Source organism: Hemitrygon akajei, chromosome 6 (genome assembly GCF_048418815.1).
Source record: "Hemitrygon akajei chromosome 6, sHemAka1.3, whole genome shotgun sequence".
In the NCBI taxonomy this organism is placed as follows: Eukaryota; Metazoa; Chordata; class Chondrichthyes; order Myliobatiformes; family Dasyatidae; genus Hemitrygon; species Hemitrygon akajei.
Window position 1 is genome coordinate 125,586,060 of NC_133129.1, and position 26,967 is coordinate 125,613,026.

The 26,967-nt window shown below is 42.1% G+C and overlaps 1 protein-coding gene across 1 annotated transcript in view; it reads left to right on the forward strand.

The window, feature by feature from the left end:
- Nucleotides 1-19,881: 19,881 nt before the first annotated feature.
- LOC140729448 (N-acetyl-beta-glucosaminyl-glycoprotein 4-beta-N-acetylgalactosaminyltransferase 1-like) overlaps nucleotides 19,882-26,967 on the forward strand; it is an 813,083-nt gene continuing 805,997 nt past the window's right edge. The window contains exon 1 of the mRNA XM_073049203.1: nucleotides 19,882-20,453. Within this exon, the coding sequence (XP_072905304.1) occupies nucleotides 20,303-20,453 (151 nt within the window). The 5' untranslated portion in view covers nucleotides 19,882-20,302. The remainder of the gene's footprint in view (nucleotides 20,454-26,967) is intronic.

Below are 26,967 nucleotides of genomic sequence, written 5' to 3' on the forward strand. Positions count from 1 at the left end.
CTGAATTCTAGTGAATACAGGGCTAGAGTCATAAAATGCTCTTCATATGATAAGCTGTCAAATCCTGGAATCATTTTTGTGAACCTCCTTTGAACCCTGTTCAGTTTCAGCACATCCTTTCTAATATAAGGAGCTCAAAACTGCTCACAATACTCCAAGTGAAGCCTCAACAGTGCTTTATAAACCTCAACATTACATCCTTCCTTTTTTATTCTAGTCCTCTTGAAATGAAGCTAACATCGCACTTGCCTTTCTCACCACAAACTCAAGCTGCAAATTAACCTTTAGGGGATCCTGCATGAGGACTTCCATGTCCTTTTGTGCTTCAGATGTTTATATTTTCTCTCCATTTAGAGTATAGTCTACCCCTATATTTTTTCGAACGAAGTGCATGACTTCATATTTCCCGACATTGTATCCCATCTGTCACTTCTTTGCTCATTCTCCTAATCTGCCTGTCTTTCTGTAGTCTCTCTAATTCCTCAAAATTACCTGCTTCTCCACCTGTCTTCATATTGTCTGCAAACTTTGTAACAAAGCCATCAATTCCATCATCCAAATCATTGACATATAATGTAAAAAGAATTGGTCCCAACACAAACTTCTGTGGAACATCACTAGTCACCAGCAGCCAACCAGAAAAGGCCCCCTTTATTCCTACTTTTTGTTTCCTGTCAATCAGCCACTGCTTTATCCATGCTAGTATCTCCCCTTTAATACCATGGGTCTTAACTTGTGAAGCAGCCTCATGTGTGGCACCTTGTCAAAGGCCTTCTGAAAACCCAAGTATACAACACCACTTCTCCTTTGTCTATCCTGCTTGTTATTTCTTCAAAGAATTCCAAAAGTTTTGTTAGGCAAGATTTTCTCTTGAGGAAACCGCGCTGAGACCACATCCTTAACAATGACTCTAACATCTTCCCAACCACTGAAGTCAGACTAAGTGGCCCCATAATTTATTTTCTTTGGCCTCTCTCCCTTCTTGAAGAGTGGAGTGACATTTACAACTTTCTAATCATCTGGAACCATTCCAGAATCTAGTGATTCTTGAAAGATCATTACTAATGCTTCCACAATCTCTTCAGCCACCTCTTTCAGAACCCTGGGGTGGACACCATCTGGTCCTGGTGACTTATCTACCTCCAACCCTTTCAGTTTCTCAAGACCCTTCTCTCTAGTAATTTCACACACTTCATGATCCCTGACACTTGAAATTCCCACCATATTGCTAGTATCTTCCACATTGAAGACTGATGCAAAATACTTATTCAGTCCCCCATTACTACCTCTCCAGCACCTTTTTTCGTGGTTCAATATCCTCTTGAGCCTATCTTTTACACTTTTATGTATCTGAAGAATCTTTTGGTATCCACTTTAATACTATCAGCTAGCTCTCTTTCATATTGCATTTTTACCTTCTTAATGACCTTTTTTAATTGCCTTCTGTTGGTTTTTGAAAACTTCCCATTAATTTTTGCTCTATTACATGCACTCTCTTTGGCTTTTATGTTGGATTTCACCTCTCTTGTTAGCTATGGTTGAATCATCTTGCTTTTAGAATACTTCTTCCTCTTTGGGATGTATATATCCTATGCTTTCCATATTGCTTCCAGAAATTCCGGCCATTGCTGCTCTGCTATTGTCCCTGACAGTGTTCTTTTCCAATCAATTTTGGCCAACTCCTCTCTCATGCCTTGTAATTGCCTTTATTCCACTGTAACACTGATACATCTGACTTCAGCTTTTCCTTCTCAAATTTCATGGTGAATTTGATTCTATTATGAACACTTTCCCCTAAGGGTTCTTTTCCTTCAGCTCTCAATTCTGGTTCATTGCACAACACTCCGTCTAGAAGAGCAGATCCCCTAGTGGGCTCAACCATGAGTTGTTCTAAGAAACCAACTCACAGGGTCCAGCACCAACCTGATTTTCCTAATCTACCTACATATTGAAATCCCCCATGATTATTGTAACACAGTCCTTTTGGCATGTATTTTCTATCTCCCGATGTACTTTGTAGACCACATTCTTATCACCGTTTTTGGGTCTGTATATAACTCCCATCAGGGTCTTTTTACCCTTGCAGTTCCTTAGCTTTATCCACAATGATTCAACCCCTTCAGACCCTATGTCACCTCGTTCTAATGATTCAATTTCATTTTTTGCCAACAGAGCCACCACACTCTCTCTGCCTACCTGCCTCTCCTTTCTATACAATTAGTATCCTTGAATGTTAAGCTCCCAGTTATAACCTTTCAGCCATGATTCAGTGATGCCCTCAATGTCATACATGCCAATCTGTAACTGACATACAAGTTCACCTACCTTATTCCATATACTGTGTGCATTCAAATATAACACCTTCAGTCCTGTATTCATCATCCTTTTTGATTATTTCTCCCTTTTACTTTGCAACTGATCCTGTTGACTGCAATTTCACCCCATCATCAGACTCTCCTTGTTAAGGGTCCCATTATACATTGCTTTTGTTTGTAAACCAACTTCCTCATCCACAGCCCTATCCCATCCCCCTGCCAAATTAGTTTAAACTCTCCCAAACAACACTAGCCAACCTGCCCTGGATATCCTCGGGTTCAGATGTAACCCTTCCCTTTTGTATAGGTCAAACCTTCCTCAGAAGAGATCCCAATGATCCATAATTTTGAACCCCTGCCCCCTGTTCCTCAGCCACACATTCACCTGCCAAATCAGCCTGTTCTTATTCTCATTGGCACAGTCAGCAATCCAGAGATTACTACCTTGGAGGTCCTGTTGTTCAGCTTTCTACCTAGCTCTCTAAAATCTCTCTTCAGGGCCTCCTCACCTTGTCTACCAAATGTCATTGGTGCTGATATGTACCAAAACTTCTAGGAACTCAGCCTCCCCTTGAGAATGCCACAGACCCAATCTGAGATGTCCCTGATCCTGGCACCAGGGAGGCAACATACCATCTGGGTGTCTCTATCTTGCCCACAGAACCTCATCTCTGGTCCTCTGACTATAGAATTTCCTATCAACACTGCAGTCCTTTTCACCTCTTTGCCCTTCTGAGCCACAGCACCAACCTCAATGCCAGAGATCCGGTCAGTGTGTCTCCCCACCCCCCCCACCCCCAGTCGGTCATCCTCCTCAATAGTGTCCTAAGTTGTATACATATTACTGAGGGGAATGGCCACAGATGTACACTGGACAGGCTGTGTTTTTCCCCTACTTCTCCTGATAATCATTGTGTTACCTGTCTCCTTCAATTTGAGTGTGACTACTTCCCTGTAGCTCCTACTTATCACCTCCTCAATCTCTCGTATGAGTGGAAGGTCATGGAGCTGCAGGATTTCCTAAAGGTTGACTTCCAGGTTGAGTCAGTGATAAGGAAGATCAAATACAATGTTAGCATTAATTTCAAGAGGACGAGAATATAAAAGTGGTATTGCTGAGGCTTTAAGCAGACATACTTGGAGTATTGTGAGCAGTTGTGGACCCCTTATTCCAAAATGGATGTGCTGGCAATAGAGGGGGTACAGTGGAGTTACGCAAGAATGATCCCGGGAAATACAGGGTTAATGTATGGGTAGCCATTGATGGCCCAGGGCCTGAACTCACTGGACATCAGAAGAATAAAAAGGGATCTCATTGAAAGGCCTGGATAGGGTAGACATGGAGAGGATACTTCCAGTAGAGGGGGAGTTTAATATCACAGGGCCCAGCCTCGGAATACGAGGCTTTCTCTGAGGAGGAATTTCATTAGCCATTGGGTGGTGAATCTGTGGAATCCATCGCTACAGATGGCTGTGGAGGGCAAGTAATTGGCTATACTTACAGCAGAGGTTGATAGATTCTTAATATTAAGGGTGTCAAAAGTGATGAGAAAAAGGGAAGGGGATGGGGTTGAGAGGGATAATAAATCAGCCACGATGGAATGACTGAGCAGACTTTTTGAGCTGAATGACCTAATTCTTCTCATACGTCTTATGGAATTGCAGAAATGTCATTTTATTTTCCTTTTCAAAGCATGCATAAAAAACATTGAGTTCATCTGGGAGTGAAGCATCGCAGCCATTTATGATGTTACGTTTCACCTTGTAGGAACTAATGGCCTGCAAGCCCTGACAGAGCTGACTTGCTTCTGATTCTATCTCTAACTTCAATCTGAATTTTGTTCTTAGAATACCCTTCTGTAGACTGTATCTGGACTTCCAGTAGAGTTCTGCATCACCGATCTTAAATGCCACAGACCCAGTCCTCAGCAGACTGCAAATCTCCTGGTTTATCCACTGCTTCAGGTTTGGGTATGTCCAGTACATTCTCAAAGGCACACACTCATCTGCGCAGGTCTTGATGAAGTCAGTGACAACTGTAGCATATTCATTCAGATTTGAAGATGAATCCCTGAATATTGTCCAGTCCGTTGATTCAAAGCAATCCTGTGATGTAACAGTGGTCTAGAGTGTTGCTCTTCTGGAAGGTAAGTTGGTGATAGTTGGTCGGAGACTTCTTCGAGCTGGCCTGGTTGAAATCCCCTGCAATAATCGGAAAGGCATCAGGGTGCTCATTTTCTCCAGTGTCGGCCCTCGCTCCTTCATCAGATGAAATGGATGACTCTTTACCACTAGATGTTTCTGGTCAGGGGAGCAGACTGAAACTGAACTGCCACATTTGTGCACCACAGTGAGTTAGTAATGAAATGAAACTAGTCACGAGAAACCAGTGACAGAAAATGCCATAGACATAACTAAGCGGGATTTGTGATGACAAATTTTCAAAGGTCATCAGAACTGCCATGTATATGCAAATTTTTTCCTCATTTACATAGCCACCAGTTGTTTGTTTCTTTCATTTACAGAATCTCTAAATAAACTATTATTGTAAGATTCATCAGTGGATTCCTCATTGTATTAGTACTGTTTGAGCGTATTCTGGTATTAATGGAATATAGCAACTATTAGTTTCAACAACAACCAGTCTTCAGATCTGAATGTGGATTGTAGATTGAAGTTAAAATGCAGCTCTGAACAATGATGTTCTTGGAAATACAGACTGAGTTTGATTGCAAACCAAGAAACACCCCATTGATCTGAGATATCTGCATATGCACGAATGCAGTCAGGTAGCCTCTAAATGACTCCAAATGCTGTCAGCTTGGGTGTGCTGAATAAAGACATTTATTCTGCCAACTGTGTGTTTCTCTGGTGGCTTTCGTTAACAGTCACAACATTGACAATAACATATTGGTTAGCACATTACTTTACAGTGCCATCTGTAACATTGAGATTTAATTCCTACAGCTGCCTATAAGGAGTTTGTATATTTTCCTCATGGCCATGTGGATTTCCTCTGGGTGCTCTGGTTTCCTTTCAATTTCTGATGACATATATGGTTAGGGTTAGTGAGTTGTGGGCATGCTATGTTAGTTTGTGGGCTGCCCAGCACAATCCTCATTTATTTGCTTTGATGCAAATGACACATTTCACTGTGTGTTTTGATGTACATGTGACAAATAAATTAAGCTAATGTTTCACCTTTACTTCCACACTTTCCAGACTCCTCAGTATCTTAATAGTGTATTGTCAGTCTTTTTCTTGCATGTTTACTGGTAAACCAAAGGCAGTAAAGCATTTGACAGGCAGCATTTTCTTCCATATGGAAAGAACAGACTTCTGTGTTTTGTAGTTTCTTTTGTGACTTTGGGACATTCTAAGATGTTAGTACACTTATTTCTAAAGTGTAGTCATTGGTGTAATTTAAGAAACATCAGGGATGCAATTTGTATTCTTTCTCCATATTGAAGATGGCAGGGTTGGTCATTGAAGCGTCGGCTATAATTGATACTTGTACCTGGCTGGAATCCGGAGAAGAGTTTATTTGAAATATCAGGTTTCTCATACTGAACTCATGTAATGTTAAAAGCCGTGAATGTAGAACAAAGTGAACAGATAGATGTTGGTACTTTTTGATAGTGGCTACTTCTTCTCTGTGGATTGTCACCTTGTCATGGTGGAGAAGCTTGTGTGGTCCTGAGATCCCGAGAGCGATGCTGTCTGGAGCTATGCTTCTGGTAGGGTCACCCATGGTGGTAAAGTCGAGGGTGAGGTCCCTGACAAAGAACAATCCAACCAAGACCTCAACAGTGGAATGGGTGGACAAATTTACTTCTAACTCAATGGCTGTGAAGGCGGATGAAGGCTGCTAGAAATCCATCAGCTCCAATCGTTGTGGTTTCCATGCCATTGGAATCAGTTGGTTGATTTGTGAAGTATCGTGTGCTTCTTGGAGTGCAACATCAAGTACACGTTAAACAAATACACATACAGGCATCTTCACTCTGTGGGCCACATCTTCAAGTACTCATAAGCCACTTGAGAGCCCATAAATGGATCAACAGAATGAAGACCATCATTCTCGACCTCAAGGGATAGTCACAACGACGACGACTGCGTCCATCACTTTTACCAGAGCCCAAGTCATTTTTTAAATCAGTTCACAAGTCTGCCAAAAAAAACTTTACAACTTCTTATCACTCCATCTTTTCTCCTTCTGTCTTCATTTGCACCCTTACTTTAGTTCAAGTACTTTTAATGCTTCTCAAGTGGTGATGGTTTCCAGTTGTAAGTATTTGCTTTAATATTTACTTAAGTGCAGAGTCCTGTCCTACTGCCCCACTCTCTTTGAACTTTCTCCTTAATTTTTTGTATTTCACATTCAAGTGGACACCAGGCATCCTTCCCATCTTCTTTTGTGGTGGCTATTAAATTGCAGGAATTATACATGAGCAGATTGTTTTCCCTCTTCCATGATTCTGATGAAGGTTGTTAAATTTGAGGTGTTAACTATATTTCTCCTTCCACAGATGCTGCTCGACCTGCTAAGCATTTCCAGCATTGCCTGCTTTAATCAGCAGCGTGCAAAAGCATCTGAGTCTATTTGTGTAACAACAAATAAAACTGTTCTGCTGACATAAATAAAAGGTGTCGAAATTACAACATGCCACAACCAGAAAGGTATTTTCCTCAGAGCAATACTTGATTCATATTGATGCTTCCATTGATGGTACACCTTTGTCACAACACTCGACATCATTCCTTTCAATATCAATCCTTTCTGTTCCTTGGCATAACAGCAGCTTCAGTTACACAGTCAGTTTGTAGTCATTATCGTAAAATGAGCAGCAAGTATATTAAAACAGAATTGGCTAGGAAAGGTCATACTTCACATTCATTTTGAATCTTAAAATGCTGTACTGTAAGAAACTATGAAAGTTCTTTACCAGTAGGGAGAATACAATGCCAAGCAGGAAAAAGGAAAATTTAAGGTGCCAGTGGTGGAATAACCTTAGTTTTTGATGAAAAAAGTGGCAAGACCATTAAATCAGTGTCATAGTTCCAATATTAAAAGATCACTATTAGGAGACAGAAGAAGTGATGAAGGAATAATGAATCAGACACTGGAGCAGTTTAAACCTCCCTGCACTATTGTTCAATATTAATGTAACATTCAAACTTATAATTACAGGTGAATAAGACAGTGCAATTACTTTTCATTTAATTGAAACTCTTTAAATCTTATCAGGTGGCTTATTGGGCCTGGTAGGATTTGTCCAATCATATCCATAATAATCACAGAAAATTTAGAATGCAAAGGGAGGCCATTTGGCCCATCTTGTCTGTGCCAGTGATAAAGAGCAACATAACCTAATGAAGAGCAAAGAGCGAGTTTGTAAATCTGGTGGGAGCAAAGGATATTGGGAATGGTGGTTGTGGAGCACTGTAGGAGGGTTGTGTGACAGGTGGAAGAGAAGAAATGCCATGGGGAGGGAGGTGGCAGGAGTGTCGACACACCCAACCCTGAGACACCAGGCAACGTAATTTGTTTCGAAACAATTGGTTTATTGATCATTACAGAATGTCTCTCTGGTGCTTCCTGCTCCCTCTCCTCTCCTTTCCCCTTTTCCTAACCATGATTCCCCTCTCCCTGCCCCCTTCCCACTCTCAGTCCACAATAGAGATCCATGCCATCAAGCATATATGCCATGAAATCCATTTTTTTGCATCAGCAATACAGTGCAATCAATAAAATTACTACAGAACTATGCAAAAGTCTTAGGCACCATCTATATAGCCTAAAACTTTCGCATTGTACTGTACGTACGACCCTCTGGGTGAAAAACAGTTTCTCATCTTCTCTCCCATTTTTCTAACTGTTATGTGAAATCTGCTGCTCCTGATTTTTTCTTTCAGGGGAGTAAGTTCTTCCTATTGACGTTAATTGTGTCTTATGGCCTTGCACCTTATTGTCTGCTGCACTGCTCCTTCTCTGTAACTGTAACACTTGGTTCTGCACTCTATTACCTTCTTCTACCTCACTGTATCATGTAATGAGATAATATACAAGACAAGTTTTTCTCTCTACTTTGGTACATATGACAATAATAAAACAATTAATCAATTTTATAATTCTTAGGTAAGTATACCGCCAGACTTCTCATCTCCAGTCATACCTCATCAATACCATTTTCCAGTCCTGGTGATGTTGATGATAACAGTGTTGCTCTTATCATTAAATCACGTCTTGACCTATCCCTATGCTCCGCTTGCATTGTCTTTATGTGGAGGATAACTATGATTGCAATAGTCATAGCATCGAGAGTTGTACAACATACACACAGGCCCTTCGGACCAACTGCCATTGCGTCTTCCTGTACAAATCACACACTTGCTTCTGCATCCCTCTGCTCCCTGCCCATTCAGTGGATACCTCTTAAATGTTGTTGGCGTTCCAGCCTCCAACACCTTCTTTCGCAGCTCATTCCAGATACCAGCTGCGCTACCAAATGCCTCTCAGAGCTGCTTTAAACCTCGTCCCCCTCTTCTTAAACCTCTGCTCTCCTGTTTTACACACTTCCATCCTGAGAAACAGCCTCTGGCTCTATACCACACGTCTTCCATAATTTTATATACCTCTGTCACGTCATTGCTCAGTCACCTTTGATCCGGGGAAAGAGACTCAGCTATCCAAGAAAAATCCCAAGCAAATTAATGGGACTAAAAACCTGATGGACTGCGATCCAGGATCTTAGATGGAGGGCACAGGGAACAGGTTGTCCTTGCATGCAACCACAGCAGGTAGCTTCCACAACAAATAATTAGGAAGACAAATGCAATGCTTCCTGTGTTAAGGGAAAGGAATAAAACACATTAAAGACTCTCACCATCTGGGACATGCACTCTTCAGGTTACCACCTGAATCCAGTACCACTTTTGCACTATGTACTTGTTTCGTAACTCAAAGTAATTGCTATGTCTTGCACTGTACTGCTGTGCAAAATAACACCTATCACATTACATGTCAGTGATAATAAGCCTGATTCTGAACTGTACAGAGTAATAATGAGTTTGCTTGCTGTAAGGAATCTGCATTTAAACTTTGGTTCTGGCTTGTAAGCAGAATGCATTTCAGAGAAGGATCGCTAGGTTGACCTTTAGAGGGAATGGGTTGTCTTATGAACAGGTTGGACCTATAATCATTGGTGTTTGGGTGAATAAAAGACAAAGTCATTACAAAAATATAAATATCTATTTGGATGTAAAAGGGTAGAGCCTGCAAGGATGTTTCCCTCAGTGAGGAATCTTGATTCAGGGGGTTTTAGAGTAATGGGTCTGCCATTTAAGACAGATGAGGATGAATCTCTTCTCTCAGAGGGTTGTGAGTGTTTGGAACCACTGTGCCATTCACAACTCCTTCAAAGACTCTGACCAGCTTCTTTCCCCCTGCTATCAGACTTCTGAATCAACCCAATTTCATAGCCCATTTCCAAAGAGACTGCAACTTTCTCAGTTCTATCTGTCTTGCTTATTTAGTTGTTGTCACTTTAGCACTTCTTTCTGCATTATTTCAGATTTACACTAAAATCTTTGTACCATTCTGTTTTTTCACACTCATCATTCTATTTATTATAGGAAATACAAGAGCCTGAAGGCGCAAGCTTCAAAATTTAACAACAGCTTATTCCCCACTGTAAACAGGTTCTTGAACTGACATGAAAAACATAAATTCTATCTCAGATTATATTTTCCTCAACTTCCACTATGAATATTTTTGTTTACTTTATTGTGTAGGTCATAGATAATTTATGTTAATATAAGTTTATTTCATTTATGTTTGTGATGTACTGTGCTTACAAAATGCATGGAATTTATACTCTGGGTGTCAAGAAATGTAGAGCAGGCTTCACCCAGGAGCAGGGCAGAGGAGATGATTTAGCAACAAATGATAACTTTAATAACAGACAAGAAGTAACAAGCCACAAGGGGCCACAAAACAAGAAAGAACATAAACTAAACACAACAGGCAACAAAGTAAACTTTAGGAAGAGAGAGGGAAAGGTAGGAAATGATGCTGGCTGGTTAGACTGATTGAACAAGGACTGTGCATGAGTACTGGGGTTAAATAGGCTGAAGGTGATGAGTCTAGGACAAGTGGTGGGTGAATCCTACTAGCTATGTGGAGACCAGGAGGTGCCTGCATGTGCAGGTTGGGAGGTATCAGTGGGAGTAGGCCTGAAACTGGGTAGGTATGCCTATGGCAATAAACTTGAATTTGACTTGTATTTGTCATTATCATGTTTGCTGTTTAATCCCTGAGCCTCAGGTGGCTACATCTCTGGAACATTCCGAAAAAATTTGGACAGCATAGCATACATCAGGATGCTCGTTATTGACTACAGCTTGGCATTCAATTCTATTATCACTTCAAAACTAATCAATAAGCTTCAAGAGCTTGGCCTTGACCTCCTTGTGCAATTGGATCCTTGATTTTTTTCACTTGCAGACGCCAGTCAGTTTGGATCGGCAACAACATCTCCTCTGCAATCTCCATCAGCATGGATGCACTACAGGGCTGTGTGCTTAGCTCCCTGCTCTACCTGTGTTACACCTATAACTGTGTGGTTAAGCACAGCTACAATGCCATTTTAACATTTGCTGATGACTCCAATGTCATAGGCCGAATTAAAGGTGGTGATGAATCAGTACATGGGAGGGGGATGAAAATCTGGCTGAGAAGTGCCACAGCAACGACCTCTTACTCATTGTCAGCAAGACCAAAGAACTGAGTATTGACTTTGGGAGGAGGAAACCAGAGGACCATGAGGCAGTCCTCAGCAGAGGATCAGAGGTGGAGAAAGTCAACAACTTTAAATTCCTCAATGTTATCATTTCAGAGGACCTGTCCTGGACTCAGCATGTAAGTGCAATTACATAGAAAGCACAACAGTGCCTCTGCTTCATTAAGAGTTTGCAAAAATTTGGCATGACATCTGATACTTTGACAAACTTATAGATGTATGTTGGAGACTATAGTGACTGGCTGCTTCGCAGCCTGGTAAGGAGCCACCAATGCCATTGAATGGAAAATCCTACAAAAAGTAGTGAATATGGCCCAGTCCATCATAAGTAAAGTTTTCCCCACCACTGAGCACATCTACACGGAGCATTGTTGCGGGAAAGCAGCATCCTTTTTTATGGACCCCCTTCACCCAGGTCATGCTCTCTTCTCACTGCTGCTATCAGGAAGAAGGTACAGGAGCATAAAGACTCATACCTCAAGGTTCAGGTACAGTTATTACCCCTCAGCCATCAAGCTCTTGAACCAAATGGGATAACTTCACTCAACTTCGCTTGCCCCATCCTTGAAATGTTCCCACAACCTATGGACTCATTTTCAAGAACTCTTCATCTCATGTTGTTCATGTTTATTGCTTATTTATTTATTATTATTATTTCTCTCTTTTTGTACTTGTACCATTTGGTTTAATGCCCAAGCTGGTGTGGTCTTGCATTGATTCTATTATAGTTGTTATTCTATTATGGATTTACTGAGTATGCCCGCATGAAAGTGAAACTCAGGATTGTATATGGTGACATACATGAACTTTGATAATAAATTTATTTTAAACTTTGAACACAGAATTTCATTACACTCTGGCGCAATGAAAATAAACCCATTTGAAATATTATTATGATTCACACTCTTTCCCCTCCCAATATCTTGTGCATCTTTCTGAAAATTTCTTGTTTGAATCTCTCTAGTCAGGTTCCTGCACCTATCACAAAGTCAAACAGTTCTTATTAAAGTCATTAATTACATCATTTGTAATTAAGATGAAGGTAATCCAGCCTTTTCAAACCTGCATAATATATTGACGAGTTGTGCAGGAATTTATTCCACAAGGGGGTCATGAATGTTTGGAATTTTCGGAGAACCATGGAAATGAAATCAATGAATAAACTCCAGACTATGACATTTTTGGTGTATAGGAGAAACCCGAGTGGTGGACAACAGTCGTGAAAGTTGGAGCTAAAAGCAAGATGTCGGAGTAACTCAGCAGGTCAGGCAGCATCTGTAGAGGGTAATGGACAGTCGAAGTTTTGGGTCATGACCTTCAACTACTTGAAGGATAGACAGGAGATAGCCATTATGAAAAGGTGAGGGGAAGGTGTGGTATAAATATGAGCAGGTGATAGGTGGATCCAAGTGAGAGGGATCAGTAAACAGATGATAGAGGGGAGAGTGGAAATACCAACAGAAGAAGATGAGTAATAGATTGAGGTGACATGGTCAATGGTGAAGATGATGGAATCCAGTGGAGCATGGAATCAAGTGAGGGAAATGGGGTGGACAATGAGTGAATGAATGAGGTGGGTAGATGGAGGAAAGGAAAGAAGCAGGATGATGTAGGGTTGGGAGAGTGCAGGAAAAACTGGGAAGGTGAAGAGGAGAGAGAAAGGAGACTGAGGAGGAGCAGCTTACCTGAAATTGGAGATTTTGGTGTTTATGGCTTCTTTCTAAACACTACCCAGGCGGAATTTGAGGTATGAACGTTCAACTGAGGCCAAGATCAGAAAAACCATGCTCCAATTAAATGGTGAAACAGGCCAAGGGGCACAACCAGCTGATGGCCCTATTTATTATGTTAAAGCCCACAAGGATTGTCTATGATGCTAATCTATGTGATTTGATGTCAAACGTTGCTAAACCATGTTTCTGTGAAAAAGTTCGCAAATGTGAAGTTTCCATAAGACCAAAAGACAAAGGAGCAGAATTAGAACTTTCGGTCCATTGAATCTGCTCTGCCATTTCAAAATGGCTGACGAATTTCCCTCTCAATCCCTTTCTCCTGCCTTCTCCCCATAACCTTTCATGCCCTGATTAATCAAGAACCTATCAACCTCGACCTTAAATATACCCAATGACCTGGCCTCCACAGCCATCTGTGGTAATGAATTCCACAGATTCATTACCTTATGGCTAAAGAAATTTCTCTTTATCTCCATTCTAAATGGGCATCCTTCTATTCTGAGACCATGCTCTCTGGTCCTAGACTCCCTCCACTATAGGAAACATTTTCTTCACATCCACTCAATCTAGGCCTTTCAACATAAATAGGTTTCAATGAGATATCCATGCATTCTTTTAAATTCCAGTAAATACAGGCAAAAAGCTGCCAAGCTTTCCTCATATGTTAACACACACAAAAAATGCTGGTGGAACACAGCAGGCCAGGCAGCATCTATAGGAAGAGGTACAGTCGACGTTTTGGGCAGGACCCTTCAGATCGTCAGGATGAAGGGTCTCGACCTGAATCATCGACTGTACCTTTCCCTATAGATGCTGCCTGGCCTGCTGCATTCACCAGCATTTTTTGTGTGTGTTGCTTGAATTTCCAGCATCTGCAGATTTCCTCGTGTTTGCTCATATGTTAACTCCTTCATTCCCGGAATTATCATTGTGAACCTCCTCTGGACTCTCTCCAATGACAACACATCCTTTCTGACACTTTCATTCCCAGAATCACTCTTGTGAACCTCCTCTGAACCCTCTCCAATGTCAGCACATCCTTTCTTCAATAAGAGCCCCAAAACTGCTCACAGTACTCTTTACATCCGTGCTTTTACATTCTAGTCCTCTCAAAATGAACGCTAACATTGCATTTGCCTTCTTCACCACTGACTCAACCTGCAAATTAACATTTAGGGAATCCTGCATGAGGACTCCCAAGACCCATCGCACCTTAGATATCTGAATTTTCTCCGCATTTAGGAAAATAGTCTATGTGTTTATTCCTTCTACGAAAATGTAAGACCATACATTTTCCGAGAGTATTCCATTTGTCACTTCTTTTCCCATTCTCTAATCTATCCAAGTCCTTCTGCAGACTATACAAGAGAAAATCTGCAGATGTGCAGATGCAGGAAATCCAAGCAACACACACAAATGCTGGAGGAACTCAGCAGGCCTGGCAGCATCTATGGAAAAGAGAAATCAGTTGATGTTTTGGGCTGAGACACTTCATCAGGACTGGAAAAAAATATGAGAAGTTGGAGCAAGAAAGTGGAGGGAGGGAAGGAAGAAGTACAAGGTGGTAGGTGATAGGTGAAACTGGGAGAGGAGGAGGGGTGAAGTAAAAAGTTGGGAGGCTGATAAGTGAAAGAGATAAATAACCAGAGAAGGGGGAATCTGATAGGAGAGAGTAGATGACCATGGAAGAAAGGGAGGGGGAAGGACCACCAGAGGGAGGTGAAGGGCAGTTAAGGAGATGAGGTGAGAGAGGGGAATGGGAATGGCGAGGGGGGCAGGGATGGCAATAATCGGAAGTTCAAGAAATGAATGTTCATGCCATCAGGTTGGAGGCTACCCATACGGAATAAAAGGTGTTACTTCTCCAACCTGAGTGTGGCCTCATTGCGGCAGTAGAGGAGGCCATGGACTGCCATGTTGGAATGGGAATGGAAAGTAGAATTGAAGAGAGTGGCCACCGGAAGATCCTGCATTTTCTGGTGGATGGAGCAAAGGTGCTCGGTAAAGTGGTCTCCCAATCTATATTGGATCTCACTGATACACAGAAGGCCACACCAGGAGTACTGGATACAATAGATAACCAGGACAGACTCACAGGTGAAGTGTCACCTCACCTGGAAGGGCTGTTTTGGGCCCTGAATGGTAGCCTTCTGAAGCCTGCCTATTTCTTGCTTGCACCTCCACCTATCTATGTTTCATCTGCAAACTTGGTTAAAAACCCATCAATTCTGTCATCCAAATCATTGACATACAATGTAAAAAGAAATGTTCCCAACATCAACCCCTGCAGAACACCACTTGTAACCAGCAGCCAATCAGAAAAAGGCTCCCTTTATTCCACTCTTTGCCTCCTGTCAGTCAGACAATCTTCTATCCATGCTAATATCTTTCCTATCATACTTCTAGGGAATTAACAGAAGGCTCTTATCTTGTTTAGCAGCCTCATGTGTGGCACCTTGTCAAATGCCTTCTGAAAATCCAAGTACACGACATCCACTGATTCTCCTTTGTCTATCTTGCTTGTTATTTACTCAAAGATTTACAACAGATTTGTTAGGCAAGATTTTCCATTACGGAAACCATACTGACTATGGCCTATTTTATCATGTGCCTCAAGTATGCTGAAAACACATCCTTAAGAATCAACTCCAATATCTTCCCAAGCACTAAAGTCAGGATAACTGGCCTATAATTTCCTTTCTTCTGCCTTCCTCCCTTCTTGAAGAGTGGAGTAACACTTGCAATTTTCCATTCCTCTAGAACCATTCCAGAATCCAATGATTTATGGATGATCATTACTAATTCCTCTACAATCTCTTCAGCTATCTCTTTCAAAACCCTGAGCTACAGTCGATGTGGTCCAGCTGACTTATCTACCTTCAGGTCTTTCAATTTCCGAAGATCTTTCTCCTGAGTAATGGCAATTTCACTCACTCTGAAACTTCCACCCCATGGCTAGTATCTTCCACAGTGAAAAATGATCCCAAATACTTATTGAGTTAGTCTGCCATTTCCTTGTCCCCCATTACTACCTCTTCAGGATCATTTTCTAGCAGTCTGATATCTACTCACACCTCTCGTTTACTCTTTATATATCTGAAATTTTTAATGTATCCTCTTTGATATTGTTGGCTAACTTAACGTCATATTTCATCTCTCCCCCTCCCCATGGATTTTTATTGCCTTCTGTTGTGTTTTTCAAAGGTTTTCCAATCCTATAACTTCCCACTAATTTTTGCTCTTATCATATCCCCTCTCTTTTGCTCTTATGTTGGCATTTACTTCCCTTGCCAGCCACGGTTGTGTTATCCTGCCTTTTGAATACTTCTTCTTTGGGATGTATTTATCCTCCACCTTCTGAATTGCTTCCAGAAACTCCAGGCGTTGCTTCTTTGCAGTCATCCCTGCTAGTGTCACCTTCCAATCAACTATGCCCAGCTCCTCTCTCATGCTGCTGTAATTTCCTTCAATCCACCGTAATACTGATATATCCAATTTTAGCTTCTCCCTCTCAAATTGCAGGGTGAAATCTATCATATTATGATCACTGTCTCCTAAAGATTCCTTTACCTTAAGCTCCTGAATAAAATCTGGTTCATTACACAAAACCCAATCCAGAATAGCTGATCCCCTTGTGAGCTCAACCATATGTTGCTCTAAAAAAGCCATTTTACAGACATTCTACAAATTCTCTCTCTTGGTATCTGGCACAACCTGATTTTCCCAATCGACCTGCATATTGAAAACCCCCTGACTACAATATTGCCCTCTTGATGAGCCTTTTCTATCTCCCTTTGACATTTGTAGCCTACATCCTGGCTATTGTTGGCAGGCTTGTTTTACCTCTGCAGTGTCTTAACTCTACCCACATGTTTCTAGATCTTCCGATCCAATGTCACCTCTTTCTAAGATGCATGTGTACATTGTTGTTGATCAGAAAAAGGTGTGTGCAGTCGCCACCTTCAGTCTGGCGAAGGTTCGGGTCGAGACCGCGTAGCATCGCTCCACCGTACCGGCAGGTGTTGCACAAAACCAACTGTATTTGTCAGTTACTGCTTCGCATTTTGTCCGTTTATGCATGTTTTATGCAGGGAAGAAAAGCGGGACTATTTCGCTCGGCTGACTCCGGTGGGGGGTGGGGGGGGGGACTCCTTTTTGTTCCGCTGTAATCACTGGAAGAGTGGAGCAAGCCGGAAATTTTCATTACAAACAGACTCGGTCGCAGGCAGTTTTCAGGACTTTGTACTATTCGGCGTGGGAATAGACAAGCCTTAACAAAGTGCACCGTTGTCCGGTTGCTTTACAAATCGAATTTAGATCATCTTGGCATCAACTGAGCTGTGCCCAATCTCGCTGTCCGCGTTTTATACAGCGTGAGACAGAAATTGTTGCAGAGTCCACCGTTGATTATTGTCACTTTCCGTGTTCTGACGGTTGGTTCCCGGACCTGGATTTGGCACTCTCGGGGTGAAGTGTACGATAATTCTCGCACTGCTGGTGCGAGTGAGAGTCTCTCTCTCTCTCTCTCTCTCTCTCTCTCTCTCTCTCTCTCTCTCTCTCTCTCTCGCTCTCTCTCTCTCTCTCTCTCTCTCTCTCTCTCTCTCTCTCTCTCTCTCTCTCTCCCTCTCCCTCCCTCCCTCCCTCCCTCTCCCTCTCTCTCACACACACACACACACACACACACACACACACACACACACACACACACACACACACACACACACACACACACACACACACACACACTGTGCCATTTAGACTCAGGCGACACTTTTTTCACAATTGGCTCCGAGGCAAGAAGCAGAGGGTGGTAACAGAAGTTTATTTCTCGGAATGGAGTGTCGCAGGGGTTGATGTTGGGTCCTTTGTCACTCGTTATTTATATACGTGTGGATGTGAATGCACAAGGCTTGATCAGTAAGTTTGCGGTTGACCGGAAGTTAGGAGGTGTCGCTGAGAGCGAAGAAGGCTATCGTAGGTTTTGATCAACTGGGGAAGTAGGCAAAAAAGTGGAAAGTGGGTTGCAATGCAGATAAATGTTAGGCGATGCATTTCGGAAAGTCAAAGCAGAGTAGGACATACGTAGTATGAATGAAGGACACTAGGGAACAGAGAGACCGAGGAATATGTGGTTGCTAGTGGCATCACAGGTAGACAGAGCGGTGTAAAAGGCGTTTAGCACACCGGCGTTCATCAGTCTAGGCACAGAGTAAGGGAGCTGGGATGATGGTACGTTACGGTGTTATCGAGATGATGTGGTTGAACTTGGCAGAATGCAAAATCGATTTAGTTGCCAGGATAGAGGGCCCGAGTTACTGGGATAGGTTGGTCACACTAGGTACTGTTGCTTACAGCGTCGAACAATGAGAAGAATGAGGGGTGCCCTTACAGAAATGTTTAAAGCTGTGAAAGCTGCAGATGGCGTGGATGGTAACAGTCTTTTCCCCAGGGCAGGGAAGACCAAAACCAGGGGACATAGATTTAAGCTGAGAGGGGAAGGGGGTCTGAGGGGTAACTTTTTCACACAGAGGGTGGTGAGTATAAGGAAAGAATTGCCAAAATAAATTGTCGGGGTACGCTGTTGTCATATACGAAATACTTGGATGGGAATATGGGTACGCGGAGCTTAGAGTTGATATGGATCAAACGCAGGAAACTGGGACTGGCTGGGTGACCTCATGGTTGGAATGGACTGGTTGGGCCGAATAGCCTGTATCCCTGCTGTATTACTCTATGACGATAATCTCCTTCATCTAAATAAGCGACATTTTCTCCTTCTGTACGGCCTATCGTGACTCATGGGATCTGGCAAGTGTTGGATAGCAGACTCCTCTCAAAATCGCTATTTTCATAAGTGAAGCCTAACTGCTGATTAATATTATTTGCGCTCGAACGCCAGCACAATAGTTCGAAAACCAAGCGGAGAAGCACAATGAAACAACGCTACTACTCCCAATAAAAGCACCCCGGCGCTTTCGCTCAAATTTGGATCGCAGACAGGTGTTGAGTTTTCTTTAGAAAGCCTGATTTTCGACTTTGGGTTACGTTCTTCTAAGTTGTCGCTGGCAGAATTTTAGGTTGTAGAGTTTTCTGTAACTCCGTATTTCCGTTTTAGATTTCACGAGTTTTCCATTTTAACATTAAATGTATTCTTAATCTGTTTTGACAACAAATGCATTTATAACCGGTATTGGGTTCATTTCCACTGACATCATTGAATATGCCGGCTGTTCGGAAACAGGCTGTTACTTTTGATCTGATCGTTCCAACAGGTTTGATTGTAAATGTAGCTTTAAATGAGATGTGTATCGTATCGAATCCTACCGTGGTAGTAGTTACAATGAATCTCACTGTGGCGCAAATGACCACCTGTTGCCCGTGCTTTCATCCTTTCTATACTGTCCCCTAGTTAAACATTGTTTTACGAAGATAATGCCACTCCCCATTACAGCACAGCGCTGGAAAACCAAAACAGAGTCAATCCTTTTCCGTGTTTAACACAGCACTTATAATAAACATTTAATTTGTTAAAATTGTTTTCTATATTTTTATCTTAAACGAAACGATAAATAAGAAGAGATTTGCGTTTTCTAAGATTGAGAAGTTGAAGGAAGTAGTTTTATTTATTGAACCCAGAGTTTCCCCAGCGAATTATGATTATCTATTTGCTGCATTCAACGCCGGACAACGGGCAGACTGGTTTTAAAAACACTACTTAAATATATTTTTGAATGTAATTCAAAATATTATTGAATTGCTTAAAGCAGTGTTGGAGTCGATTTAAAGTTAAACCTTCTATGTCAGTCAGCACTGCCTATGGAAGTACTGATTCCCCCTATCTGAGCCAGTGGTACGATCCTTTAGGTAGCTGTCACCGTGCTGAATCGGGGCGCGAATTATGTGCAACCAAACCTGATGGCAGTCCTGTCCCCACCCACTTCCTTTCCTATTGGTTCTGGTGCTTGCCAACCGGAGGTGCCGGACAACCGATTGGTTGGCGGCCGCCGCGACTCTGCCCTTGGCCCTGAGCGTTCTGCATGCTGGGTTGCACGGTGGCGGGAGTCCGCCGCTGCCGCCCGTGCAGGAGGGCGTCTGTGAGCTTCGCCGCCTCAGTAGCCCCACGGTATACGTTGGTCACCGGCGCCGGGAAGGAAGGCAAGCCACCGCGCAACTATGCAGCCCGCTCGCCAGTGACTGGCCACGCCTGCTGTTTGGACTGACTCGCGGGGCGGGCATCGCTTTGAAGATGTGGCGGCGGTGGTTGTGAGGGACAAACTGGGTGGGTGTGTGCACAGGGGAAGGGATCTGTCTCTCTCTCTCTCTCCCAGTGCTGTATCCCTCTTTGTGTGTGTGTTTGTGTATCCAGCACCACCCTCCCCCCTCCCCCGACACTCCTCACTGACAGTGCAAAGGGAGATGGACTCGCGGCGGCGGCTGCTACCGCACTGAAAGGATGTGGCGCTTCCCTCTGAAGAAGATCCGCAAACAGTTCAAACTGCTCCTACTGCTCGTCCTGCTCACATTCGGCATCTGGTTCACATACCTGCACATCGCGGTACTCAAGAGCGGCAGAACACTCAAGCTGCACCTTGCCTACGGACGCGGTGAGTATGCTGTTTATTAATTGAAACGAATAAACACCCTCCAGTCTCACACTAGGTTACTGTGCCTGAAACCTTGTACAGATCTTGGCAGGCGGCACAACTTCAACATGACAAACTGCAAGTGAAAAATAAAATTGTTGCTGTTTATTTGATTCTGAAATATGCAAATAGGTTGGTCTTGACGCACGGTTAACACGGCCAAACGCGTCTTTCTAATTGTGATTTTGTGCAAGTAGAACATTTTTTGTTTCAGATTAGAAACGGGAACATTTGTTGACTGCATCGCGAGCGAACTTGTTTGAAGTTTCTTTTAAAATAAACTTAGGTCACGGATCTGTTGGTTGGAACACCTGATGATATCCAGGAGTTGTTCAAATGCGCTCTTACACCAGGTTCACGCAATGTATGCGTATGAAGTTTGCCTGTGGTTTCTCAAACCAGGAAGAGAAGTGTCACGGTGATCTATGCTTGTCCTTTTTTCGTTCATAGTGGTAAAATGTGACCTAGAAGCTGTAACGTTGTTTATTAGTAGAGTACAACAGTAACTACTTTAAGGCGGTAGTACTGACTTGTTACAGGGTGTAGGACACCACGAATTCAACCGAAACCAAACCAGTTTCAGACTATCCAGCTGGAGCGACAGAACGGAGGGGTAAAATCGGATATACGTAATGTTTTCTACGCCGTTATTTGTCGGCAAATTGCCATCTACATTCCTGTTTGACTAACAACTGGCACGCAGTTAAATTTATGTATGGATGTCAGAGGCTTGAGAGAGTAGTGAAAATGCTTTATTGATCAGAGAAAACAAAAAGGAAAGGTTGCTGTTAGTTACTCTGTTGACTTGCCTGGGGATGAGAGTCGTGCATGTCGAGGATGACGATCCGCGCTATTAGCAGTTTGAATGCAATCTGGACCAAGTTTTTTTTTAGTGTTTTGCACAAGCACATGTTTAAAACGTTTTAAAATAGTTCCCAGGCCTCATTCCATCCTGCCTTTGACGTGGGACACTGCTTGCTCGCTGAATGTGAGATTGAGACGGGACATCATTCCGGGAATGTGCGGACTGAGACTCGACATCGAGTCGCGCATATGCAAACTTGCATATGTAATCTTCGCAATTATTTCCTGTCTTCGTGACTCGTGCCACTTTCTGTTGACACTTCGAGCTTCTAGGTGGCAACTTGTTGAACTACTTACCTCTCATGCATGGTATTTATCCGGATGCGTACAGAAGAATATTCTGATTAGTGCAGAATAATAATGTCTGAACCAAGGCAGAGAAGGCAATTTAATTATTGGTAGAAATAATACGTTTTTTCCCCTCAGATTATTCTGTTTTTAGTTTCTAGCATCCATTATGACTTATGCAGTTTTCCATCCATCATTGGAATTGTTTCCCAAATTCAATTTAAAATGTAAAAACAACCAAATGTAGGTGAATTCCATAAAATGTTAGCTATTATTATTGTTACTTTTTTAATATTCAACGTAAATTTATTATCAAAGTACGTATATATTAATATATACAACCCTGAGATTCATTTTCTTGCAGGTGTACTCAATAAATTCATAACGGAATAAGAGAACACAATAGAATCAATGAAAGACCTCAACAACTTTGGTGTTCAACCAGTGTGCAAAAGACAACAAACTGTGCAAATACAAAAGTAAATAAATAATAATAATAAATACATAAGCAATAAATATCAAGAACAGGGGATGAGGAGTTCTTGAAAGTGAGTCCATAGGTTGTGCAAACATTTCAATGATGGGGCAAGTGAAGTTGAGTGCAGTTATCTCCTTTGTTTCAAGACCCTGATGGCTGAGGGGTAATAACTGTTCCTGAACCTTGTGGTGTGAGTCCTGAGACTCTTGCGCTGGTGGAGGTCCCTGGGTGAATATTGCTTTCCTGTGACAATGATCCCCATGGATGTGCTCATTGGTGGGGAGGGCTTTGTGGGCTGTATCCATTACTTTTGTAGGACTTTCCATTGAAGGGCACTGGTGTTTCCGTACCAGGCTGTGGTGCAGCCAGTCAATATACTATCCATCACACATCTATAGAAGTTTGTCAAAGTTCTGGATGTCATGCCTAGTCTTCGTAAACACCTGAACAAGTAGAGGCACTGCCATGCTTTCTTCATAATTGCACTTGTGTGCTGAGCCTAGGACAGGTCCTTCAAAATGATAACACTGAACAATTTAAGGTTGCTGACCCTCTCTTTTTCTGATCCTCCAATGAAGACTGCCTCGTGGGCATCTGGTTTCCTTCTCCTAAAGTCAATAATCAGTTCCTTGGTCTTGCTGACATTGAGTAAGTGACTGTTGTTGTGGCATCACTCAGCCAGATTTTAAGTCTCCCTCTTATATGTTGATTGGTCATCATCTTTAATTTGGACTACGACAGTGACCAAGAGTTAGAACAATGCTCTCTGGCTTAGAATTAATCACAGACATCTGGAATTCAGGTCGTGCTGTGCTTGATGAGTGTGCATCTAAGGCACTTGCTCACCTTAATGGCTGTCAAACTGCTTCACTGAAATATTATGCTTTCCGTTTTGATTGTATCAAGATTCTCAGTAAGATCTTTCATTTATATCCCATACTTCTGTCCAGTGTTTACTAAATATTTTATCAATGGCTTACACTTCCTGGCAATGAATAAGGCAGGGATTTATTGCCTACCTATAGCTGTTCTGAGCTGCCTGGCTGCTGGGCTAAGGGCTAAAATCACACACAGGTCAGATAGGCATCGATCAGGTACAGCAGTTTATAAAAAAAATCATATTTGCTTCCAAAACCTTTCTTTTTCAGGTTTTTTAAAAAATCATTATTTTCAGAAATAGTCAGCCACCCTTGTAGTTATACTAAGTATTCTCCATTTACTATTTCAATTACAGGTATTATCTGTAAGATATTACTTTGTTAAACTCCTTTCCATATTTTTCTCATCTTTGTTCTTCCTACTGCTGTCTCTGTCATCGAGGAAATGGTAGTGTAATGGTCTTAGATTAAGCCCTAAGTTTTAGAGAATGAAGTAGAATTTAATGACAACAAAGTCAGATGACTGCAATAAAAATATATATCTGATTTGTAGATGTCCTTTAGGAGAGAAATCTGCTGTCATCTCCTGGTCCTAACTACATGCCTCCAAATCTACCGGAAGCCCCATAAGCAGTCCCCCTACTCCCCTGGCCAAACTCTTTTTCACACAAAACAATTTCTACCTTAACTCTGCTCACTTCCTTGAGATCAAAGGGGTTGCTGTGGGAATCTGTATGGGTCCAAGCTGTGTCTATTTTGGAACACATGCAACAGGTGCTGCTTTAGTCATTGATAGGTATGGAGTCTATTCTCCAGAACATCGACAAACAAATCGGTGATGCTTCCATTTGTTTCAGCATTGTTGCTGCCAGTTTCAAGATTTCGAAGGAACCCTTCCCCCTTTTGACTCACTGGATCCATTTTCTATTTCCACCAACACCAATGCCACACCTTTCCTGCAACCACAGGAGTCCAACCGTTCTAGGAACCAAAACACTCCTCTGGGTAAAGGAATGATTTCCTTGTTCTTCCACTTGGTGGCCTGTGTTCGGTATTCTCAATTTCCATACGTTAAAGATAAAGAGTGCACTTCAGGTAACTATTTTGTGACACCTTTACACTATCTGTAAGGTTGATCTAAATCTCTTAGTCACCTACTAATATAATTCTGTATTCTGCCTTCTGTTTGAGTATTTCCAATGAACCTGAATGTAAGCTTAATTAACAGCATCTGAAAAGGATTACAGTCCTCAAGATTAAATTTAATGTAGAGTCATAGTCATAGTAATGTAGAGTCAACCCCTTCCCTGTAATTTTCTTTTTTTGACTGGTTCTTAGATTAGAGTTGTTGACACTGCACTTCGTCAAATACTGTACTAACACCACTTCCACCTTCTCTTTCGTATGTTTTGCCCATGTCTGTGTTTTGACAGGTGTTTTTGACACCTGGAGTAAACATTGGGGAACAAGTGCTACTTAATTGGACAACTTCCATTCCTTTGCTGATGATAGATAGTGGAGCTATCTAGCCAGTCAAGATGGAGCTAGAAAACAATGATTCCTCAGGTGAAATCTTCCAGATAGCCAATCTCTTCAATTATTTCACCTTTTCTATGTCTTCCGCTTGTTCTTTTTGTCTTGTTTCTGTTTCCAAAATTGTTGGAGTGTGTGATGTGCAGTTTGGAACTTAATCGAATGATCTAGTGCTCTGCTGTGTCTGGAGAGCTGCCTTGTAGAGAAGATTAGAGACGGGAACCTGAAAAGGGCTGAGAACATAAGCTGACTCATGAAAAAGACTAGAGACAGAGCACGTGGTCATGAATGACTCCATCTTGACACGGCAAGGAAGATTGAAGCATCGAGGTGACTGCAAAGGGGTTCAGCGATCATTCCTGCGGAGGCCAATGGGGCAATGATGGTCAGCAGCATTTGGAACTGGCATGGCAGTCACTCTTCACAGAAGGACTGAGTTCGTGCAGCTCCATATATGCTGACGGAAAGATATTTTGATATTCTGAGATTTATGTGATTATTGGACTGTACTTCATATTGGTTTCCTTCAGTTTATTGGTGTTTTCTTTCTTGTGGCCAATGCGGATGATCTGTTAATTTTTTTATGTGTGGGGGGTGGGGTTGGGACTTTTGATGCTATTGCCGCTGTGTTTTTTTGCGAATGAGAAGGTTGGGGATTGTTATTGTTGCTGTTTTTTCTGCAGGCGAGGGGTTAGGGATTTGTTTCTATTTTTGGTTTTTATCTGCGTGGGAGGGGTTGGAGATTTGTTGAAATTATTACTGTTTTTTTCTGTGTGGGAGGGGTGGGGTTTTTGGTGTTAGTGAGTTTTGTTTCTTATTCTTTTTTGTGCTGGGGTGGGGAGGGTGTAAATGTCTTCTTTCAGCTACACCCATGGTCTTTCTGTATTCCATGGCTATCTGGAGAAGATGAATATCAGAGTAGCACATGCATACTTTGACAATAAAGTGAACCTGTGAACCTTTAAGTGATAGGCTGATTGGGCCGTAATTGAATTTGCTGCAGAAAAAATGCTGCTGCTTTACTGCTCCAGACACACAGGTTCAATTCTGACCTGCGGTGCTGTATGTGTGGAATTTGTATGGTTTCCTTGTTGCTATCTGGATTTCTCCTGGGTGCTTGAGTTTCCTCTCACAGCCCAAAGATGTGTCAATTGATGGGTTAATTGGTCACTATAAATTGCTAAACTGCTCCCTAGTGTGAAACTGAAGGGTAGAATCTGTGGGTGTGGGAATGCAGAAAAGGAATCTTTCGTGACATTTTGCACTTCGAGGTTTTGTGCGCTTGAAGTATGTTGTTAACCAGTTGCACATACTTTGCTGTGGTGTAGGAGCCAAGTAAACTTCCAACATCATCCTCGAATGCCTTCCATGCACTTTTCCCCGGCCCCACTAGAAGTTCTTCGAATTGCCTGCTACTGATGACCTGTTTGATTTGTGGAGCTACAAAATGCCTTCCTTAATCTTGGTTGGCATCAGTTATTCTGGGTAACAGCTGTCTCAAATATTGAAATCCTTCACGGAAAATTTTCTGCCTGATTACAGCAGATTCCATCCTTATAGTCTTGAACCCAGTAAATTCTCCTTTTGCCTATGACAAACCCAAGTCTCTGACTAGGTCATTTAACTCAGATTGAGTTATCAGATGAGGCTCACTCAACATAAAGGGTTCAAAATCTGTACCAGTATTTGTGTCATTTTTCATTCCTGGCTTGTGCATCATGACACCTCTAGACTCCATGTTTCTGGTGGCATCGGTACTGAAAGATTATCGTCATCCGTCACAGTTCTCATGGTTGAAGGAAGCTTGGGGTATTCAATGGATTTCTTGTTTTTAGCAGAGAAACCAGTGGTCCGACAAAAGTAGCAGTCTGTCACATGATCCTCCTGCTCTTGCCATATCATTGGGACATGAACAGCATTGACTTCTGCATATCTCTGAGCCAAGCTCAAAGATTAACAGTGTATGTTGTGTAACAAATGTGAGGAGTCCGGGCTTTGTCTTGGTTGCTAATTTTACACCCAAAGTAGAGCTCATAGGCTTTCTTAGTAAGAGCAGTCATGCTTCCTCTTTGAGATATAAGCATATACTCATCACAAATATAACAAAACATCATGGCTGTTGCAACATTGTTGAGATATTCTGTTATCACAAGTATTTCTGGAAATGCAATTACTTCATTACAATGAGTACACACAATATGCTATGTGCAAAGAGCAAGCACATCAAAATGATCGCAAACCGAGATACATGTAAGCACAGTGCATAGAACAGTGCAGGCTTGATGCTTTTTTAGTGTTTCTAAAACCTGCCCTGCCATACAGCATCCGCCCTGCCTAAGTATGCCCAGGTATACCCGGACAAGGTAGAAAACTTATTCAGTTTACATTGTGGGCAACTTTTTAATTAACTTGATTTCTGAATTGAAATAAGAAA